At 38.0% G+C, this 22,948-nt stretch overlaps 3 protein-coding genes across 3 annotated transcripts in view; 1 reads left to right on the forward strand and 2 right to left on the reverse strand.

Moving 5' to 3' along the window:
* Positions 1–1,679, reverse strand: part of LOC122825867 (adhesion G protein-coupled receptor F5-like) — a 36,269-nt gene extending 34,590 nt beyond the window's left edge. The window contains exon 1 of the mRNA XM_044107447.1: positions 1,176–1,679. The gene's annotated coding sequence lies outside the window, so the exon portion shown is untranslated. The remainder of the gene's footprint in view (positions 1–1,175) is intronic.
* A 181-nt stretch (positions 1,680–1,860) lies between these two features.
* On the forward strand, positions 1,861–3,188 carry LOC122825408 (trace amine-associated receptor 1-like). The gene has a single exon (XM_044106825.1). The coding sequence runs from the start codon at positions 2,035–2,037 to the stop codon at positions 3,013–3,015; it is 981 nt and encodes a 326-aa protein (XP_043962760.1). The 5' UTR covers positions 1,861–2,034; the 3' UTR covers positions 3,016–3,188.
* Positions 3,189–4,078: 890 nt separating this feature from the next.
* The window catches only part of LOC122825406, a 36,021-nt gene continuing 17,151 nt past the window's right edge, over positions 4,079–22,948 (reverse strand). The window contains exons 22-55 of the mRNA XM_044106821.1: positions 22,831–22,866; positions 21,902–22,051; positions 21,633–21,791; positions 21,425–21,463; positions 20,908–21,063; positions 20,652–20,819; positions 20,422–20,451; positions 18,662–18,697; positions 18,365–18,511; positions 18,111–18,269; positions 17,950–17,985; positions 17,066–17,215; positions 16,803–16,961; positions 16,595–16,633; positions 15,444–15,599; positions 15,179–15,337; positions 14,974–15,012; positions 14,347–14,388; positions 13,211–13,357; positions 12,967–13,134; positions 12,838–12,855; positions 12,553–12,740; positions 12,393–12,451; positions 10,753–10,883; positions 10,462–10,653; positions 9,418–9,606; positions 9,189–9,317; positions 8,901–9,082; positions 8,336–8,512; positions 6,135–7,514; positions 5,972–6,013; positions 5,822–5,872; positions 5,672–5,738; positions 4,079–5,252 (exon numbers count right to left, since the gene is read on the reverse strand). Coding sequence (XP_043962756.1) covers positions 5,185–5,252; positions 5,672–5,738; positions 5,822–5,872; positions 5,972–6,013; positions 6,135–7,514; positions 8,336–8,512; positions 8,901–9,082; positions 9,189–9,317; positions 9,418–9,606; positions 10,462–10,653; positions 10,753–10,883; positions 12,393–12,451; positions 12,553–12,740; positions 12,838–12,855; positions 12,967–13,134; positions 13,211–13,357; positions 14,347–14,388; positions 14,974–15,012; positions 15,179–15,337; positions 15,444–15,599; positions 16,595–16,633; positions 16,803–16,961; positions 17,066–17,215; positions 17,950–17,985; positions 18,111–18,269; positions 18,365–18,511; positions 18,662–18,697; positions 20,422–20,451; positions 20,652–20,819; positions 20,908–21,063; positions 21,425–21,463; positions 21,633–21,791; positions 21,902–22,051; positions 22,831–22,866 — 5,048 coding nt within the window. The 3' untranslated portion in view covers positions 4,079–5,184. The remainder of the gene's footprint in view (positions 5,253–5,671; positions 5,739–5,821; positions 5,873–5,971; positions 6,014–6,134; positions 7,515–8,335; positions 8,513–8,900; positions 9,083–9,188; positions 9,318–9,417; positions 9,607–10,461; positions 10,654–10,752; positions 10,884–12,392; positions 12,452–12,552; positions 12,741–12,837; positions 12,856–12,966; positions 13,135–13,210; positions 13,358–14,346; positions 14,389–14,973; positions 15,013–15,178; positions 15,338–15,443; positions 15,600–16,594; positions 16,634–16,802; positions 16,962–17,065; positions 17,216–17,949; positions 17,986–18,110; positions 18,270–18,364; positions 18,512–18,661; positions 18,698–20,421; positions 20,452–20,651; positions 20,820–20,907; positions 21,064–21,424; positions 21,464–21,632; positions 21,792–21,901; positions 22,052–22,830; positions 22,867–22,948) is intronic.

A 22,948-nucleotide genomic window follows, 5' to 3' on the forward strand; every position in this document is an offset into this window, starting at 1 on the left:
CAGTTTGAACAGGGGTTGGCAACTCCAGGCCTTAAGGGTCAGTCTCCTGCAACTTTTAGATGTCTCTCTATTTCAACACACCTGAGTTAAATAATGAGGTTATTAGCAGGACTCTGGAGAATTTGACTGCACTTAGGAGGTGATTCAAGTGTGTTGGACCAGGGAGACATCCAAGAGATGCAGGACACCGGCCCTCGAGGACCAGGAGTGCCCACCCCTGAGTTTGACCGTCCTGCCTGTTCTCCTGTTTCTATTTCAAGAGTTGAATCATTTTAAATCCAAATTCAATTCAAATTCGAAAATCCTTTGTTGATCCCAAAGGGAGAATAAATAGATATTATGTATTTTCCAGGCCTATAGTGATATTTTGGAGCACAATCAAGTAACTATGTTATCTTCAGTTGTTATAAAAATGCTGAATACATAAAATATGACTGAAACGAAATTCAACTTTGGTTATTAATGGCTTGAAATTGGGCCTCTGCCTCGTTAACTCTCACGCAGGGTCCAATAGACTGCAAGTTTTTTGCCCTGTAGGCAGCCAGGTGGGGTCGCACCGCATGTGCTTTTACAAAGTTTATTTTTTGTGTAGTTTCGGGGACAGACAGTCTGACGGGTCACACCCTGCTTCCCGCTGTCTGACATCTGCCCTGCTCCGCCTGAGTGTCGCTAAATGACGGCAGGAATGTTAAGAAGCTCTTGCTCCTTTTTACCCCCCCCACCTTCAGCCCGTCATCACCTTTCTCCATTAAGCCTTTAGCAATATTTTTACTGAGAGTAGCAATATTTTTACTGACAGTGTTTGCTAACACTTAATGTTAGCAAACACCAGGTGTGTTTACTAATTGCAAACACCTGGTGGATGCAATTAGCAAACACATCCACCAGGTGTTTGCTAATTGCTGGTTCCGCTATTCTGGAGGAAAATAACACTATGACATTATGTAAAGGTCAAAATAGTCAATATGACATAATACTGCACCTTTAAGCAACCTTTTCCAATAGTCATTTATCTGCACACCACATTGGCGAGCTCACAACATGTACAATATGAAAATATACTGATACCTCCTCATTAGAATGAAAACAGTCAAAGTTTATTTTCAGCAGTTCAACATTTTTGAACAGTAGTTTTCAATATATTACAATTAAACTTAAGTTGCTGAAACACAAACCTTTTGACAAGAAGGGAGTGGGCACGTCATCATCAGGCCATAGTTCATTTTACCTCTGCGTGCTGTTCCTCTACGCCCACATACGGTGTCGCTACTGCGCCCTCTGCTGGTGCGGATGTGTACAGCGATAATGATTTTATAGAGGGAGGACTGGAGAGTCCAAACGGTTACAATAACACCACATCTAATAAAACAGGCTTTAAAGCTTAGCTTATGCTTTTTTGAATTGTTTATAGGCTTTTTGGTAGATTTTACCAATTTTTATTTGTAAGACTTAGCTTAGCTGTAGACCCAAACAAAATATATAAATGTCAATATCATGGTTACAATGTCAAAAAGGAAGTCCAAATAAAGCTCCGATATTAAAATCAAGTTTGTTACTCAGGTGGATGAATGGTCAAGTATTTTGGTCAAGGTATGCTCATGTAGTAGTGTGTGTTGAAATGTCAACAGCACTGTAAAACAAATAATTATACTATATAAATAGGAATCTTGCCATGTTTCTACAATAAAATTTTGGCAACGGTCGGTAACGGGTATGTTAAAACACTAGAACTGAAAAGAGTAGACAGGGATGAAAGTCAACGTTTAACATGGTTTGCTCATTGCCTAGATACAAGGAGGAGGTGGTAAGTGATGCCTAATTATGGTAATGAGATTCAGTCTGACAAGTATGAGATTAAAAGTTCTTGTCCAGACTTCAGAGACACTATGAGAGCTGCAGTAATGTTGTGATGCTAGTCAAAAATAATTTTCTGTAAAGATATATGTAAAAAAAATATAAACAAATGAATAAATCTGCAGTTGAGATTAGACATGTTCATTTGAATACCATCTTCTATTGCTTCTGCTGAGTAATATGGAAACTTTGAACAGAACTGGAGCTGTAGATTATCTTCATCCTTGCAATGAAATTGGCCGTTTTTCTTCCTCCCTTCAGAATGTCTCCTCCAGGTTGTGCATTTTACTATATATTTTTCTTGCTGTTGTAGCTGTCGTCACAGTGTGCGGAAACCTCCTGATAATAGTCTCCGTGGGTTACTTCACACAGCTCCACACTCCGACCAACTCTCTCATCGTCTCCCTGGCTGCGACGGACCTTCTGGTCGGAGTGCTGGTCTTTCCTTTCAGCATGGCGTTCTCCCTGAGCTCCTGTCTGCTTCATGAAGGCTTTATATGTCAAGTGCGGGACATCTTTGACATTTCCCTGAGCACCTGCTCTATTCTGAACCTGTGCTGCATTGCTGTTGATAGATATTATGCAGTGTGTCGGCCTCTCACCTACAGAACCAAGATGACCAACAGTACTGCAATGGCGATGATTCTGGCCAGTTGGGGTATTTCCGGGTTAATTGGAATCGGTATAACTATTGCTGGATTAACTCATGAACCGTGTGAAGAAAACTGTTCTACGGAGGTTCTGCTGTCCAGCACTCTAGGTCCGACGTTTTCCTTTTACCTTCCGGCTCTCGTTATGCTTTGCATCTACCTAAAGATTTTCTTAGTTGCCCAAAGACAGGCGCGCAAACTCCACATCAATACAAACTCTGGAGGAACAGCAAGCAAGAGGGAGAGAAAGGCCACGAAAACTCTGGCTGTCGTTATGGGCGTTTTTCTCATCTGTTGGACTCCTCTGTTTGTTTGCATAACCTTGGTTCCATTCAGCGCCGACCCGGTGCCAGTTTCTGTGATTGAGACGCTTAACTGGGTTACTCTGACCAATTCCATGCTTAATCCTTTTATCTATGCATTTTTTTACAGCTGGTACAGGACAGCTTTTAGAATGATAGTTTCCGGGAAAATATTTCAGGGGGATTTTGCTAATTCAAAACTGTCTTGATGTCTGTGATGATGTTTGTCAAGTCGGCGTGTGTATTTGTGATCAAGTATAATTTTTAACTTTTGTGGACACAATAAAATCCAGCAGGAGGGCTAAATCTATTTAGCGATCTTCAGAGACAAGGTCATTTGTGTGAATTTGCGTGCCTCCATGTCCCGTCACTTTACTGCTGTTACACCCGAATTTCCCCTCCGTGGAACAATAAAGACTATTTTATTTAATTTTTTTTTGAAGAGCTATTTTGAAAACAATATTCTTAACCAAGCGTTGAGAATTATCATGTCGATTTGAGCACAGCGAGGATATAGAAGGATCAGCTTGAAAAACAAAGACTCCATTTTCTTGGAGTCTGACCACAAAAAACAAGACTTCTTAAGAAATCAAATTTAGGAGTAAATGAACCGGAGTGAGAGAGCAGGTTAAGCAGTTTTGTCAAGCTGTCTGGTTATGTTTGTTGGTACCGTCCATTGAGTTTCCATTTGCTACCAGTTTTTTTAGTTTTAGCCTTTCGTTCTTTATCTGTGCTGGCTGGACTTTGGATTGTTGTTTTTTCTGAATTCATCATTAAATCATCATTTCTTCATTTTCTACCTGGGTCCTCAGCGTCTGCCTCTCCGCTGCGCATCATGACAGTTATAAAGTCGGCCTTCTATCACCTGAAGAACATTTCTAGGATTAAAAGACTTACATCTCAGCAAGATCTAGAGAAACTAACCAATGCATTTATTTTTAGTTGCATTGCTGCAACAGCGTCTTTACGGGTCTGCCTAAACAAATATCACAGTGCAGCTGATCCAGAATGCTTCTGCTGGTGTTCTGACTAAAACCAGGAAAATGGAGCACATCACCCAGTTCTAAAGTCCTTTCACTGGCTCCCTGTAGCTCAGAGAACAGACTTTAAATTACTGCTGTTAGTTTATGAATCAGTGAAGTTTAAAAAGTATGATACTTTTTTTATTTTTCTGTTTTAACGTTGGAAAGCACTTTGAACTGCCTTGTTGCCGAAACGTTCAACACAAATAAACTTGACTGATGGATAATGACCAACTGCAGACCATCGAAAGAAGAGGCTCTGTCACAAGGCTTCATTTTAATATTCAATAACGTGCAAGAATCGTTAAATAATTTTTCAAAATAATGCGATATATTCAAGAAAGTGATTGCACACAAAAATAATTATTTCCAAACAAAATCATAAGCTTGTGGACGTTTCGTTGAGATATAAAGGAAACATGTCTGCCTTACTTTACATTCAAAACACAGACGGTAAAGCAAGATAAACAAGATTTTCATGTCTACAAACAGCACAGGCTCTCTGGAGCTCAGCTGCCAAAGGTTTAAAGAGAATTTCTTTGAGGGGTGAGATTTAGCTTTGACAGTGTTTGTGTCTAAAGCGGAGTTTTAGTCTACAAAGACTACGGTAATTTGTATTAGTCTTTGCAGATCTAATGCAAATGTAGGAACAGTAAATGTTACACAGTGTTAGTATCCTGTTGTGACATGGAAAGACTCATTACAATGTTTTCCATGTAAGTAAAATTAACCATAACCATAACAAGACTGTTCTGCTTGTTCAACAAAAAAACAAACCAAAACAGTAGAAAATGCTTCTATAAACGGCTGTCATTGCATAACACATCGATTACAGAGGAGTTATGGAAACAAAGGGAAGTAGCTGTTCAATACAATGATTACCATCGATCAATAACTCAATTCCATTTGGGGGATTTGACCTTTTCTGCTGCAAGTCACATAGTTTAATAAAAAATAAACATATTTTCCAAAGGTTTTGTGGATATAAAACATGACATATAAACTAAAAAACAAACAACTTTTTCTTTAAACTTACTTCAAACGCCATTCCATCTAAGGAAAATAAAATGAATGATTTTTAATAAGAAATAATTTATGTAGTATTACATTATTGTGCACGTCCCATAAAACAAACGCTGTGTAATATTAAAATATTTAGCTTTTCTGCATTACACACCTTTGTAAAGCTTTCTAAAATCCTGCTTTTACAAGATGGCAGAATTAATGCTTCCTTCATTTTTTAAAAAGAGAACCGAGCGCGACTCTGTCAGATTATAATGTCATTACATAAAGAGAGAGAGAAAAACTGATTTGTATGTGTCGTTTTCCTCATGTGGGCGTGGTTTCCTGTACTTGTTAAGTGTTGAATGCCTCATTAGATCCACTTTGTCCAGTGGAAGACACATGGTACCCACTTCTGGAGCCTGTAACACACAAATACACACACATATTGGAATATGTAAAATCTGAACCATTGTCTCGTTTTTTTTATTTTTTTATTTTTTATACTCTCCATTGCAGAAAATAACATCATATAAAAACAGGAAAACATTCATAGCAGAGAAGGTGAGGATTTTTTTTTTTTGCCATTTGGTGCTTTAATTATCTTTAGAAATAAAATAATCCAAAACATTCAAATTATTCCAGGGAAACCCAGATTTGTTAGAGCAACAAGATAAAAATACAAAGTTTCCCAAGCCAAGCATATTAAAACAGAATGATTTTATTAGACTTGCTGCACAAAAAGTGACAAAAAAGGTCAAAATCTCTTGCTAATCGGTCAAGAGGTGGATTGTTTCTCTAAAGTTCTCTTAATAGAGATACTTTTAATGAAGTCACATACCTCTGTTTATTCTCATTTTCCGGAACAAGTTGCTCAGTCCACTAGATGATGTTCCACCACTGGTGCTCTGAAAGCAGAATCAAATTCTCAGTAAGAATTTGTAAAAGAGAATGAACAGAACAAAACCTTCAACATAGAAACTTTTCTTACCGCCGTTCTACCCTGTGACGTCAGGGCTCGTATGTTCATTGCTGACCACACCTGAAAGGTTAATTCTCAGAGGTTAGCACACTGATGATAACACGTCATGACATGTGAGAGTTCTACATTATTAGCTTCTTTTTTAAGTGACAAACTCACCGTTCTGTCCAACAGTGTTCCGAACACCAGAATAAAGAAACCCTTGAGAAACACAAAGGAACATCTTTAGTTTCATTTTTTTTCAGTCCATCATTTTGTAGCAAACAGTCAAACACCAGAACACAAGGCTAAAGAGTAATGGGCATGAAAGTAAAATTCTTACCTGCAGTGAATTGAAGAAAGCAAAGGCAACATGGATTCCAAAGTTTTGGGGGCTAACCATGGTTCCGATTCCCAAACCCCAAGTCAGCCCGAAAAACGGCGTGAGAACAGCCAAACTCCTGGCTATCACATACAGAACGTGCTTCTCTCCTGTTTGGGATGCGTTTCCTCCAACTCTTCTCCTCAGTATTTTGTACAACACCACAATCAGGATGATTAAGTTTATCGCCACTATCATAAGTGCAGGGATCACAAAGGCCAGCAGAGCTTTGGACTGGTCCCAGTTGAGCCAACAGATGGTATTTTCCCGGATGTACTCATTGGAGGGAGCAGTTGAGGCAATAGTTATTACTGCAATGATCAGCGGCGCTCCATATCCCAAAGCGAATCCGATGATCAGCATGGTTAGTTTAGACAGCCCTCCGTCAAAGACACTGAGAGTCCGGTAGAGCAGCAGCAGGGCCGAGGCCAACATCCAGAAGAACAGGGCCAGGTAGAAAAAGTGGATGAAGAAGGTAGCGGCTGTGCAGGCCGGAGGATTCTTCTTGTCTGCGTCTGAAATGGCCGCTCCAATAATGAACCAAATGTTTGCAATCAGTAGGGAGAGAGCGATGTTGATGATGGAGACGTGACGCAAGTACGACGTTGAATTATTTCTTATTTTTCGCCATATGATTGCTTCAATGATGAGACAAATGACCAGGCAGGCCATAGAAATTCCAACTCCAATGTAGGTGATGTAATCCAGAATGAGGCTTCTGGGGCTGTTGGGTGACATCAGAATGGAGAAGGAGGTGGTGTGGTTGCAGTTGCAGCTGACTGTCTCATTTTCAAAGTAAACTAGTGAACAGCCGTCGTCACTCCATCCTCCAAGACCATCATAGAGAGTGAAATCCCAAAAGACACATTTAGGGTTTCCAATGGTGTCATTTGTGTAATTTATGACATCAAATGTCAATGAAATATTTGAGATTTCAACTTCAGGACGAACAAGGGCAACCCTTCCATGGACGCGGCTGGAGGTGGTGTTGAGCTCATCTCTTCCAGGAAGCACGTTGTACATTGAAGCAAAAATGATTATGGTGATGAATTTTTCTTCTCCACCAGCCTCTGGTATTTCTATTTCCACCGAGGAGTTATATACACTGCTGAAAGGCTCTGTGATCCTGGTTTTGTTCAGGAGAATGAAGTCTGTGTTGATGTCCAGTGAATCATTACCAATAAACTTTGTTAAGTTTTCAAAAACATCCAAGAATGCAGAGCTGGAGCTGCTTCTCGATAGTTGATCTTCCGTTGTGTTTCTGGTGTCGTTGTAATTTAGAAAAGCCCAAGACCCCCTGGCATTGTCGATCGTGAGAAAACCGGCACTTTCTAGGAAGTCCTACAGAAAAAACAAAAAAAAAGCAACAAAAACAAGCATGTTTTAATATTTTAACAGAGAAAAATACATGCAGCTTGTGATTGTGAGTATGCATGTTGTTATGTGCTTTGGGGACATTCTAATGATTTTTGCCTATTATTCTAGATTGGTTTTGTGTATAGACTTTAGTTAAATGATATTCTCTGCCCTTTTTTAATATTTTTTGAGGTTTGGGTAATTCTCTATGTTTTGTAATTAATATCTGATTGTTTAAAGCTGCGGCCCTCTATAAATGGGCTGACCCTAGGGAGTGTGTAGACACCCGCCTTTCATCTCTCTCTCTTCCTCTGGCTCCACCACTGCCAGGACGCGTCCTACCTGACAAGCAGCCTGACATGCGTTAGCTCCTTTTAGGCTTTGTTTGTTTGGTTCTTCATTGTGATTTTGCTCTAGTGGGGCTGGTTGTCCCGGTTTCGATGGCGAATGTCTGAACCCTTATTTGTGAGACTGTGTCCTCAAATACATCGAGTCCTTTTTGGACGTAACACATTTATGGGGGCTCGTTAAAACAAAGTCCTTTCACAACTAGCCGTGTCCTGGGGTGTGTTGGTTTTGTTGCGGAAATGATGTTTTTTTTTTTCTTTTCTGAGATCTTTGGCACAGTCTGAGTGAGTTTGGAAGTTTAATTAGGACATTTGAACGTTGCGTTCTTGTAGCTTTGTTCGTGTGTTGGCTTTGTTAATAAAGTGATTCTTGACTCTATGCTGCTCTGTATTGTGGCGTATGAACTCATACCTGAAGCACATCGCCTTTTTGATGTTTAAATGTACACATGTACCTACCTTTGTGGAATTTCTCGATAGATTGATTTTTAACGATGTGGTTGCGTTGGCAACATTTTCAAAGATCTTGATCATGGCAATGAGGGTTGCCGGAGACTCAGTGATCAGATTAGTATTCTGCACAGTCGCATTTTTGAGATCCTCCAAGAATACTGGAATAGTCAACACATTCAAGTTCTGCCACAAAAAGAAAAGAGATGTTCTTGTTAATTATGATCACATTACTCTAAGCAGTTGTTTATGTATAATGTCTCTGTAATGAATGTGCTCTACCTGATATTATCTGACAAAACTGAAAACAGAATCATCATTCTTTTAGCGCTTGTTTATGTTTTTAATAAGTGATTATTCATTATAGCATGGCTCAACTTCAGACCCTCTTAACGTCTCCTGTAGATGTGTTGTGACCGACTCCAACACATCACCTGCTTCCTATGTGACTTTTTTTTTAAATACTTTACATTTTTAAAAATCTAATAGGTTCGAAATAAAGCAACACAAGTGTCTGTATTGAAAAGCTCAGAAAAAGGTAAAAAAGAAGAAGAACAAAAATAAGAGAGATCACCTTTGATCGATCAAGCAGGTCCGCGATCACTTGTAGAACACATTTGTCTTGTTCATCTCCGAAGCTACCATCTGCCATACAAACTGCTGTCTTTTCTCCCGCATAGTTAGTGTCACATTTTCCAACACCAATATTCCCAACCATTGCATTTCCATATGTCTCATTTGTACAGTCAAAGTTCACTGGAGAAAAAGAAAACATGCTTAAGGTCATAATTTATGAGTGCTAGTAAACATAACTAGATTTTATAAAACTGCAAGCAAATACTCTTGTTCATTTAATACTCACGGCTTGTGGTTAGTACCAGTGTGATCTCTTTTGCACTGTCCCTTCCTGTCAATTTACATTTGTACTTCAGCACATTACCATCAACACATGGCTGAGGGGGTTCGAAGTTGTAGGGTGTCACACCTAAATCTATCAGTAAAGAAAAAAATGATAAATTCCCAAATTATTACTTTTTTGTATTGCAAAGAGTGTCAGAAATATTTAACTTATGTCTTTGTGTCACACTTACCTTCATTAATTGGACTGAACAATGTAACTTTCCATCCTTCTGCTTGGCAGCTCAGAATCTTATTTTCAGAACATTTCACTGTGTCTTTGATTGGACTCACAGTGATCAGAGGGAGTGCTGTGGACGTCAGCTGTCCCCTCTGTATGAAAGTTGAACCGGCTCCCCAGGTTATCTTACATTCGTAATTCCCTGGGGAAACAGATAAATAGGTAGTGAAGAAATGTCTTGATAATACATGCCACAGCAGAAGCTTTGACGATGCAACTAACTTCCAGGGTTTAGTTGTTGTTAACAATTCATCATAACTGCTTGAATGTATATATTCTGTATAAGATTAGAAATTCACTTTATGAATAAAAAGTAACAGTTTTTTCCCTATATAAAAGCCAGAAAAAAAAACAAACTAAGGTTTGCAAATTTACAGGTTTACAAACTACAAATGCAGTTTGGCTCCAACACTCTTCAACCATGTTTCCACCATATGTGAAGGAAAGAAATGGTAGATTTTCCCAAATTCACAGCAGGTCAACAATCTGCTACAGCAGCCAATCCAACTGAGTTTAGATATGTAACACCAATTCATAACGGATAATCTCACATGGCACTGCACAGAAAAACTGTTGCTCTCAGTGCAAGTTGAATTTTCAAAATTATTAAAAACACAATGGAAAGCTTTCTTTAAAAAAAAAAGACTGAATATGGCAGTGAAAGATTAGCTGATGGTAAAGTAACAGCTGTTACTTTAAAAACATTTCCTTTAAATCTAAGGTTTTTCCTTGTTTTCTGGCCTCTCTTAAATCCAATCATACCACACACCAATCAGTGTTGCTGTGTAAGATAAACTTTTGTCCCATTTCTCCTTGAGTCCTTCATTTATGGGTAAAGTGCAGAAGGAGATGGGGGGGGAAATATGCAGTTCAACAAATATGTTCAATTAAACCATATTCTTTTTGCATACAGTGCATGAGGATACTAACAAAATGTCCTGACATTATTTCCAGTTTTTGATTTTCTGTTTGCTACCAGCTGAGATTTCTTTCTTACCGTCATCATATTTTGAAAATGTAGGGATTTGGATCGTAAGTTTATCTATCATAGATTGTATGGGAAGTTCTCCTTCGTTTCGTTTCCAAGTTACTGAATAGTTTGTAATGGTGAGGCCAGATGTGTCACATGTCAGTTTGACAGTGTCCCCGACGTAGAGTGGGTTTCTATCAACAGTCAATTGGTTCGAACCTTCATAGAGATAAGAACATAATTAATCGGTTATCCTCAAACATTTTAGTATTAAATATACATTTTAAATCTTCCCCAGCCTTGTTAAGGTCTACTTACTGACGATGCTGACGGGGTATTTTGATGCCACTTCTGATAATATTTCATTTTTTGTTATCGTAACTTTGACATCTGGTGGCGTTTCAGTTGTAAAAACATCAAGCTCGTAATTAGCAACTGTACTCCCAGCCCTGCAATGTAAAAAAATACATAAATAAATAAATAAAATCTCAATTTAAATCACAAAGAGATAAATATTTCATTCTACTGAGAATGCATCATTTATTATTTGCAAAATTGTTGCAAATAAATAATTACATAACTATTTTTTATAACTTGGGATTGGAGCTTCTGATGGAGAAACACAAACCCAGATAATCACACTGACACCATGTTTGAGTGGCTGCATGATTAGTTTTTCTGAAAAGCTTTGTTTTTTTTTCACATATACTAGGATTAACACCTGGCAAAATTTTGTTTTTATGTTTCATAGCTGCTATTGCTGTTTTCTGGATTCTCTTTCCAGACAGCTAGATGTCAGTGACTTAATTTCTTTTATTATTGACTTTTTTTAAAACAGAGGAATGACATGTTTCTTTCTATTTGTTTCTTTCTACTTGCCAACTTCATACTGTCAGAAATGTTCTGTTGAAATTATTTCTTGATATTTCCATTGATTTGGTTGTAAAATAAAGAAAATGTGTTTATAGTTTAATTATTATTTCCAGAGTAAAAGAAACTACTTTTTTTTAAAACTATGTTATATTTGTCTGATATTACAAACACATTACCAAATAAGACAAAAAAAGGAAGGCATGGCAAATTATTGCTATAATTTATGTTCATATGCTCCTGAATTTCATCCATCTGTCACTCTTCTTTTAATATTGTTTGGTCTGACTTGAAGTAAAAATCCATGACATGCATATTTGTCCACTGGGTACCGATGGCACAAAGCAGCTAACAGCACTTGTGGTGCTGTTCTGTCAGATAGCCATACATTGTCAGATCGTCATACGCGTATGACAAACTGATGGCTATATCTGTCAGATCAGCATACGTTTCAGCATACGTTGTCAGATAGTCATACGCTTAGCTCAGACATGTATACGTTGTCATTACCATATGATTTTATTTAATCAGCAACATAGAATCATGACGGAGATAAGGATTTTTTTCAAAAGTGAAACACTGATTTTGCCCCAGTTTCAGTGTGGGTAAAAATTGCGTTTTCATACACGACATGCTATCCAAGTTAGCAGACATGTTATCCAACTCAAAAATATTAAGGAAGTGGGGGACGTGAATTTAAACAGGGCGTGTTTTAGGACGTGTTTTGTAGTTTACTGCAGCTGCAGCAGCATTAAATTTAATTTATTTAGTTACTTTTTATTGTGTCTCTTCTCGCGTATGACAAGCTGACGACTCCTCTCAATATGGCGGACCTCCTGCAGAATGCGCATGCGCTCTTACCATATGTATGCTATTCTGACATGTATGGCTATCTGACAGAACAGTGCCATGAAAATGAAAGTAAACTAAAGGATCCATTTTGTAAGTACAAAGTAAAAAAAATAAATAAATAAATTCATGTTTCAGTAAACGCTTCGTTAATATAAATGCAAAATTATACTTCTGTTTGATTTTGATAGACAATTTAACACAATTCACTGCGAAAATGAGAATAAAGTTTCACTTACGTAAAATTCAGAGTTTTCACCGCACACTTTTCTAAAAAAAGTGTACACTTTTTTAAAGTCTGTTTGAGAGAATGACAAAGACGAGAAATAAATTAAAGTGCATGCTGTGATTTCAGTTAGGAGAGCAGAAAGACGGGGACATTAAGTAATGATGACTTACAGCGTCATAAATGCTTTTATAAACATCATTGTTCTTGTCATTGAATGACTCGCTGAACGCCATGTCCATGGTGAAGGAGCCTTGTACAGTTTTAGGTGGTTGTGTAGGCCCCGGCGTAGGGCCCTGTGTAGGCCCCAGCGTAGGCCCCGGCGTTACTGTGGATGGCGGTGATGTTGTGGCGGAAATCACTAGAAACAAATCAAAAGACCCAATTAAGGTTCTCAGATGTTTTAGATCTAAACAACTAAACACATGAAGAGCAAAACTGAAAATGGTTTTCCCTACCGGGACATGGTGTGCTACCTGTGAAGAAAACACAAGCAAAAGTTTTGATTTTTTTGTGCCTCTTTGTTAATTAATGACCTTATTTGCTGATAATATCACCGTTTGAAAGACATAAAACAACATGCTTACTTAGGAGCGGTTGACAAAACTGGTTGATGGAAGAGAGTCCATCTCTGCAGGTACACTGCTGACTGGTGACGCCGCTGCAGGAGTTGCTGGTGTTGCACAGATCACATGACCACGCAAAACTGTCCTCACACTGACAGCGCAGTTGCTCCGGTGGGTTCGGATAGCAGACTTTAACAGGAATTTGAAATTATGAAAGTCATGCGATATTATTTATTTATTTATTATTTTATTTCATTTTTTTTACCTGTGGTCAAGTCTATTTTTTTTACGTTCAAAAACGCTGGGAGGGTTACGCTGTAGGTTAGGTTGTAAAATTTGCTTTGGAGTAGTGGAAGTGTGTAATTTTGCACAATGGAGGCTGGGATCCGGAAGACGACGGTCACTTCAGTGTCTGGATTTGCAGAAATAAACAGAGGAGACTTCATTAGGAGGAATATTTAAAAAAAATGCCATTGTTTCCAGTAACCACTGGTGAACATTACTATTCAAATTGTGATACAAAAGTAATAAAAAAGGTGATTGGAGGCTCTTCACATTAAGGCTGACTGTGGTCTGTGTGAGGACTTTTCGTCCCCAAAGCGCAGAAGAAGAACGTTGACGGGACACAGCAGGGGACTGTTTACAGAAGTAATAACTGAGCCGTCTGTGGATCCATTTGAAAGTTACTCACAAACAGCAGGATGGGACAGCAGCACTCCAAGATCACAGCAAGACCAAAGAAAAGAATAATAATAAATAACAAAAAGAAAGCACAACTAATACAACATGGTCGTTTGGAGCCTCGACTGTAGAGAAGTTTGTTTTGGTTGGATAATCAGAGCCAAGAGTGATGGATTGTGATGTGTTGCTCTTCACTGACTCAAACTTCTTTTATAATATTATACTTAGAATTTTCAGCCATTGTTTAGCTCCCCCAGTAGTGGGAGGAAAGGGGTTGCATACGAACAATTAAAAAAAACGGATGTAGCCTAAGAAATTCTCTAACTTTGTGATAATACAGTAATGACCAAAATGATCTAAATAGAAACAGAAGAGAATTAAACACAAACCCAAAGAAAACCCTAAGAAAAACCACATGAATGCCCTGTGATGACTTATGGTTTCACTCGCAGCCTCCTTGAACGCATCACATTTCCACACTTCAAGTTTAAGAAGCGTGCAGAATCCAGTTCCTGGAAACACCCTATTAATGATCAAATTGTTTCTGAAGCAATTCGATCGTTAATAGGGTGTCCCAAAACAAACACAGGCTGTTGTATACAATAATTATCACTTTTTGCTCAGCTAAATGAACAGAAAGGCTTTAGTTCAACTTATACACTGAGATAAGTTGACGTCATTCCACAAATGAGAAAAAAACTTAAAGAGGTTTGGTCTTACCTTTCAGGGGGGCAGCCGTCGTGACGGCCGTGGTCGGACCAGCTGTGGTTGGAATCAGAAAGTTTAGCATTCCATACTGTACATTTTATACAGGAAGATAACTTAAACTCTGAGTTTTAAGGGTGATTATGGAGTCATGGTGACTGTGTGAACACAAGCTACCCTGGTTACTGGGAGGTCTTCAACAGCAGAGAGATAAAGATCCTCTCTGGCAAAACACTGACTAATAAATAAACCTATAATCGACAAGGTGATGTTGCATTATATACAACACAGCAGCATGTTTGAGTCAAAACCTCCTTGCTTTCTCCAAGGTTTGTTGAGATATAATTCAGGTGGGTTTTTCTTTTATTGGTTATACTTTGTGTTGGTCTAGCACATAAAACTAAAAGAAAATACACAAATGTTGGTTTGTAAACACAATTTTATGACATATATTATATTAGCTTCAACATCTGATTACGATTGGAAACATCCATCTTTTCATGGCCTGATTTTACTGAAGCTCTGAGTGAAAATGTGCTGATTTCAGCAAATGCAACTTAAACTTGAATCTTTCTGCTGAATCAAACTCTAAGGTAAGTTCAACTGTTGAACTACAACTCAGTTATTCATGTTTTTATATACCTGTGGGAGGTGTAGGAGTTGACCTGCATATAGTGGCATCTGGGGAGAAGAGAAGAAATAAAAAACAACCAATGTTGCATGATGAGGACTAGAATCTAAGACACATATTGACAGAGAAACCAGCAACGTCTCTGATCCTGTACAGACGTCTAATCAAATAGCAGCAACAATATTCATTTAAAAAGCAACAAAACAGTTTTCTTACTTGTGACAGGCTGACAGAACTCGTCATTGGGAGGAAGTCCATATAAACATGTACAGGTTTGATTGCTGCATGAGTTGCTGCTGTTACACGTGTCACATGGCCAAGCAAAGCCGCTCTCACATTGACACTGGAGCCCATTAGGAAAGTTTGGATCGCAGGCTGTTTAAAAAAAAAGAAGATAATATATGTATTTATTTGAATCTACTCTCATCTCATTTGTATCAAATCTGACTCAGGAGATAAACCACTTAACTCTCTTACATACCTGTGGTGAAGTAGAGCTCTTTCACTCCCACAGACTGAGAGATGAGAATTGGGAAGGAAACACTTTGCAGATAACTTCTGATGTAGCTGAATATACTAGATGAAACTCTAGAGGTTGGGATGGACACCATGATGTCCACATCGATGTCCACTAGATCTGTGGTTGTTAGGCAAAGGAAGGAGGAAGAGGAGAGTTGATATTTTTATGCACATCACTTCATGTGAGCTGTAAATGTTTTTTTTTTTTTTTCACAGAATTTTGCCTTATCAGATTTACATAAACAATTATTTTTATAATGAAGCTTTGGTAATGTTTACAACAACATGCACTGTTAGAAAGTAAATTAATAATTTGACCTGTTGTGTGCTGATATTTTAGGAGTTTATTCAAAGTTGAATAAAATCATATTATTGCTAAAGAAAAAAAACTCTGTTGATGTTAACACATTTCAGATTAGAAGATGGAAGAACCAAACCACAAGACAAACACAAGTAATAATAAAAAATGTTATAGAGGTTTGATGAACAAGACTTTCAGAACAACAGAAGGAAATATTATCATTTATCTTATATCAGTGTCTCTTTCACGTTGTGCATTACGGTAACTGATCTGTAATGTAATGACAAGAAATTTAAGGTATTTGTAATAAAAGTTGCATGAGGTCAGAACTGTGTCTTTATTGTATTTCTAAAATCTTAAATTCTTATAAGTCATGTTTAAAGTATGCAGATGGATGAGGGAGCTACAATATAACTATAAATAAAGTAGTTTTGTAGAACGTGATTTTATTGTCAAACATGTTTCTAAACATCCTAAATGATGAACTTCCACTCTGTCTAACTTCACTATTTAACTTGTTTAACTTTTTCCACGTGTTGCTTGTTGTATGAATGAATGACGCACAAAATTCAAAGAAAATACAGAAATGTTGGTTTGTAAACACACATTTTTATGACATATATTATATTAGCTTCAACATCTGATTACGATTGGAAACATCCATCTTTTCATGGCCTGATTTTACTGAAGCTCTGAGTGAAAATGTGCTGATTTCACCAAATGCAACTTAAACTTGAATCTTCCTGCTGAATCAAACTCTAAGGTAAGTTCAACTGTTGAACTACAACTCAGTTGTTGATGTTTTTATATACCTGTGGGAGGTGTAGGAGTTGACCTGCATATAGTGGCATCTGGGGAGAAGAAGAGAAGAAATAAAAAACAACCAATGTTGCATGATGAGGACTAGAATCTAAGACACATATTGACAGAGAAACCAGCAACGTCTCTGATCCTGTACAGACGTCTAATCAAATAGCAGCAACAATATTCATTTAAGAAGCAACAAAACAGTTTTCTTACTTGTGACAGGCTGACAGAACTCGTCATTGGGAGGAAGTCCATATAAACATGTACAGGTTTGATTGCTGCATGAGTTGCTGCTGTTACACGTGTCACATGGCCAAGCAAAGCCGCTCTCACATTGACACTGGAGCCCATTAGGAAAGTTTGGATCGCAGGCTGTTGGAAAATAAAACAATATATATATTTTTATTTGAATCTACTTTTATCTCATTTGTATCAAATCTGACTCAGGAGGTAAACCACTTAACTCTCTTACATACCTGTGGTGAAGTAGAGCTCTTTCACTCCCAGAGACTGAGAGATGAGAATTGGGAAGGAAACACTTTGCAGATAACTTCTGATGTAGCTGAATATACTAGATGAAGCTCTAGAGGTTGGGATGGACACCATGATGTCCACATCGATGTCCACTAGATTTGTGGTTGTTAGGCAGAGGAAGAGGAGAGTTCATATTTTTATGCACATCACTTTACGTGAGCTGTAAATGTCAGATTTACATAAACAATTATTTTTATAATGAAGCTTTGGTAATGTTAAAACAACATGCACTGTTAGAAAGTAAATTAATAATTTGACCTGTTGTGTGCTGATATTTTAGGAGTTTATTCAAAGTTGAATAAAATTATATTATTGCTAAAGAAAAAACTCTGTTGATGTTAACACATTTCAGGTTTTCTAACTCTTTCCAGGTGTTGCTTGTTGTATGAATGTGTGACCTCATCAACAACTACTGGACCTCTGACTGGTTGCTAGGTGCTGAGACTTTGGACCCAGCTTCATGTGACAACATTCATCCTTCCAGAGGATTACTTGTCATTAATTACATGCTGCTCAGCTTTCTTATTTACTTCAGTAAGATTCTTTTCTGTCTGGCACATCATCCCATCCTACATCCTATGTTTCACTGCTTTTCATCTCCAGGCCCATCTATGCAGCAAAGGATTCGTTTTACTAACTGGATCATTTTATAATAATGATGATTGTATGTTTAAAAGGATATGAGAAGGAACCCTTCATAAAAAAAAAAACAAAAAAAACTTTCCAGCATCTCTTGGCCTCTGCAGCAAAGAATTCTGGGAGATTGAGTGTTTGCTGAACCTGGTTTCTGAAACTGTCAACATCCAAATCTACATGTTTTACATACCTGGAGTTGGTGATGGTGTCAGGCATATGGAATTATCTGTGGACCAATCAGAGATTAAATTCTAAATGTGTGACTATAATCAATGTGATAATAAAACCTGATCAGTTCAAACAGAATCTTATCGACTTTGTGCAGGTTACTCCTTCAGCTGTCTTTCTTACTTGTGATTGGCTCACAGAACTCGTTGTTGGAAGGAAGTCCATATATGCACGTACAGACTTGACTGCTGCATGAAATGTTACTGCTGCACATGTCACATGGCCAAGCAAAGCCACTTTCACACACACACTGATATCCATAAGTGGAGTTTGGATCACAGACTGTTGAGGATATTAAAAAAAAAAAAGATAAAAGAAATCAGGCACCGTTTTATTCTCAGGATTAAACCAAATAAGGAGTAAGCACACACTCTTACCTGTGGTCAAGAATAACTCTGTAATGTTTAAAGACTTTGACAACGGTGTGAGGAAGGTTTTGTTCTTCAGAAACTCTCTAAACTTATCCAGCGCATCAGGCTGGTAGCTTGAGAACGGGATGTGAACTTCCAGGACTAAATCGATCTCTGTCGAGGCAAAAAGATGAGAATTCCAACAGAATGAAGACGACTGAGAAGTTGGGCTATAACCTCTGACCTCTGAGCTGAACAGGGACAATGGGAGAGACGGTACAAATACTGGTTTATTATCATTCTATTTGTTTTATGTTGTCGTACCATAAATTGGTGAAGGATTCGTTGAGACCGTTGTCACTGAAAATGAAAAACAAAAAAATATGAAATAAACACTGGCATTCGCAGAAGTTGCCTCATATTTAAATTTCAATAATTCTTACAGATGTATACCAGGGAGGAGGGAACCTCTAAATGTATTCTCTTTTGTTCAAATAATCCACTAGGACTCTATAGACATGTCATCTCTTCAGGCTCTAATGTCCACTTACTCAAGCTGTTGCATTTCCATTTACCCACACATTTCTCTTTAATTCGTAGAAGATTGTTGACAGTTAATCTCTGAGAATCTACCTGCATTGAACTCATGCAGGCATGAAAGAAACAGCCGACGTCATCAAGTGACATGAGAACTGATCAGTGAAACCAATCAGTGGAATGCAGATCAGCTGGGTGAGAAGCTTTGAGTAGCAGAGGTAAAGGTGACTAAGGAACATAGGAATGTTCACACGTAGATCTAAAATACAGATGTAAAACTCCCATCCTCAGGGGCCTTTAGATGTGTCACTGTGTCATCACTACTGAATCACATAACCCTGTCACTAGTAGGGCTCTGTAGGACTTTAGTTTATTTCCTGTGTGTTGGACTTAGGACACACCAGAGGTTGAAGAACATCTGCCCTCGAGGGCTGGAGTATGGTAAAAGGAATCTCACCCAACAAAACCATCAAAATGAGAATACACATTGAACAGAACTCAACACTGAGCTAAGAAAAGCACCACAAAAAGGTAACCCATAAAAAGAGACGACACCAAAACACAACATCAAGCCAAAAAGATCCAGGTACAAAGTTCAGTTAAAGAAAATGCAAAGCCATAGTGATCATGGTCAAGATGTTTTAGACTCAGGAAGCATCTTTGTGTAGCAGTCTGTGCTGTACTGGCTTCGAAGAAATGTCTGGCATAAGAGACTCTTGTTGAGTAGCTGTAACGTGAAGGGGATGATCCAGATACAAATTTCTTTCCAGTTGGAAAATGCAGGGCTTTCCTAGAACCCAGGTGTAGAACTGTTAGTATCTCTTATCAGGTTGTGCTGCAGTTGTGTTGACAAGCTGTCTAGACATCACACAATGGCAGACAATGTGTGAAGAACACGTTCCTGGAACAACACAACCACAGCTGCAAGACCAGAATGATCTGTTGCTCTTGCAGCTCTGGGAGAGGAAACCAAAATGCCTCTGCTGTTTCAGTGAATGTACATACGGGCCCTTAAGTCCTGCAACACAAAAGCTATGAAAAAATATCACAGCGTTGACCCAGTAATGGCGTCGTTAAATCTTGGTTTCTGTTCAATTCAGTACCTAGAGAAGCTGCAACTGACTAGAATCCAACCTGTTCTCTAATTATTTCAGTTAACAACTATTTTGATGCAAGGAGGCACTGAAAGACTGTAGAGTGTTGAACTTACGTGTTCAGATGGTCAGACATTTATTAAGATAAATAAATTACTTACTTTATCCATGTACAAAAGATTTGTTGGTAAATAAATGGAAGTAAATTCCATTCTCCTCTGGCCAGCATGATGACAGACCACAAACAACTGACTCACTAGGTTTGAGGTCAAAGATATAATCAACCTGGTGATGTTGCATTATATACAACACAGCAGCATGTTTGAGTCAAAGTTCCCCTGTTTTCTCCTACGTTTGTCAATATATAATTCAAGTGGATTTTTCTCTTTTTTTTTTTTGGTTTCTGGAGAAGATCACAAATGTGTTAAATTACAGCTGAAATGTTTTACATACCTGGAGTAGGAGTTGGACACACAGAGGAATCTGTGGAGCAACGAAGAAAACCGTTTTAAAAAAAAATTATTATTATTATTTCAAGTCCAGAAACCCAGAACTGAACATTGAGGGAGAACTTGCAAGTTCTTACAGATGCAAGTACAAAATATGATTTATATTTCCGACACTGTACAAACCCCTACTTGATAAATACAGAAAAACAAACACACAAAAATGAGTTTCCTTACTTGTGATTGGCTGGCAGAAGTTGTTGTTGGAAGGAAGTCCATTTAAACACGTGCAGAACGGATTGCCGGGGTCATTGCACGAATTGCTGCTGTTGCACATGTCACATGGCCAAACAAAACCTTGTTCACATTGACAGAGCAGCTCATTGGTGGAGTTTGGAGAGCAAGCTGGCAAAGGTGTTTTAAAAGATAGAAAGTATAGACTTTAAAAGCAGCAATCCTGATGAGACGAATTAATCGTCAGTTAAGCTCTTACCTGTGGTTAACTCTACATGTAAAACATATACAGACTGTGAGAGCTCGATGGGAAAGGTTTGATTTCTCAGAGCCGCCCTGAGCAAATCAAGTAAGTTTGACGGCGCAGTGGCCAAGGCGACCTGCAGGACAAGGACTACTTCAAAGTCCACCAATTCTGTTGACATAGAGAACAGGTTTACAGTGGTTAACAGGAACATTTTCTACCTGTAAATAGCCGTGTATATTTTCACTTTACATTAACATAATACTTTGTGTTGGTCTAGCACATAAAATTAGAAAAAAAATACACAAATGTTGGTTTGTAAACACAATTTTATGACATATATTATATTAGCTTCAACATCTGATTACGATTGGAAACATCCATCTTTTCATGGCCTGATTTTACTGAAGCTCTGAGTGAAAATGTGCTGATTTCAGCAAATGCAACTTAAACTTGAATCTTCCTGCTGAATCAAACTCTAAGGTAAGTTCAACTGTTGAACTACAACTCAGTTGTTCATGTTTTTATATACCTGTGGGAGGTGTAGGAGTTGACCTGCATATAGTGGCATCTGGAGAGAAGAAGAGAAGAAATAAAAAACAACCAATGTTGCATGATGAGGACTAGAATCTAAGACACATATTGACAGAGAAACCAGCAACGTCTCTGATCCTGTACAGACGTCTAATCAAATAGCAGCAGCAATATTCATTTAAGAAGCAACAAAACAGTTTTCTTACTTGTGACAGGCTGACAGAACTCGTCATTGGGAGGAAGTCCATATAAACATGTACAGGTTTGATTGCTGCATGAGTTGCTGCTGTTACACGTGTCACATGGCCAAGCAAAGCCGCTCTCACATTGACACTGGAGCCCATTAGGAAAGTTTGGATTGCAGGCTGTTTAAAAAAAGACAAAGAAGAAAATATATGTATATATTTGAATCTACTCTCATCTCATTTGTATCAAATCTGACTCAGGAGGTAAACCACTTAACTCTCTTACATACCTGTGGTGAAGTAGAGCTCTTTCACTCCCAGAGACTGAGAGATGAGAATTGGGAAGGAAACACTTTGCAGATAACTTCTGATGTAGCTGAATATACTTGATGAAGCTCTAGAGGTTGGGATGGACACCATGATGTCCACATCGATGTCCACTAGATTTGTGGTTGTTAGGCAAAGGAAGGAGGAAGAGGAGAGTTCATATTTTTATGCACATCACTTTATGTGAGCTGTAAATGTTTTTTTTTTTTACAGAATTATGCCTTATCTGATTTACATAAACAATTGTTTTTAAAAAGAAGCCGTGGTATTGTTTACAACTTAAATTAATAATTTGACCTGTTGTGTGCTGATATTTTAGGAGTTTATTCAAAGTTGAACAAAATCATATTATTGCTAAAGAAAAAACTCTGTTGATGTTAACACATTTCAGGTTTTCTAACTCTTTCCAGGTGTTGCTTGTTGTATGAATGTGTGACCTCATCAACAACTACTGACTGGTTGCACCTAGCAACCAGTCAGAGGACTGGTTGCTAGGTGCTGAGACTTTGGACCCAGCTTCATGTGACAACATTCATCCTTCCAGAGGATTACTTGTCATTAAATACATGCTGCTCAGCTTTCTTATTTACTTGAGATTCTTTTCTGTCTGGCACATCATCCCATCCTACATCCTATGTTTCACTGCTTTTCATCTCCAGGCCCATCTATGCAGCAGAGAATTTGTTTTACTAACTGGATCATTTTATAATAATGATGATTGTATGTCTAAAAGGATATGAGAAGGAATCCTTCATAAAAAAAACCCAAACAAACAAAAAAAAAAACTTTCCAGCATCTCTTGGCCTCTGCAGCAAAGAATTCTGGGAGATTGAGTGTTTGCTGAACCTGCTTTCTGAAACTGTCAACATCCAAATCTACATGTTTTACATACCTGGAGTTGGTGATGGTGTCAGGCATATGGAATTATCTGTGGACCAATCAGAGATTAAATTCTAAATGTGTGACTATAATCAATGTGATAATAAAACCTGATCAGTTCAAACAGAATC

Source organism: Gambusia affinis, linkage group LG22, assembly GCF_019740435.1.
Source record: "Gambusia affinis linkage group LG22, SWU_Gaff_1.0, whole genome shotgun sequence".
Lineage (NCBI taxonomy): Eukaryota > Metazoa > Chordata > Actinopteri > Cyprinodontiformes > Poeciliidae > Gambusia > Gambusia affinis.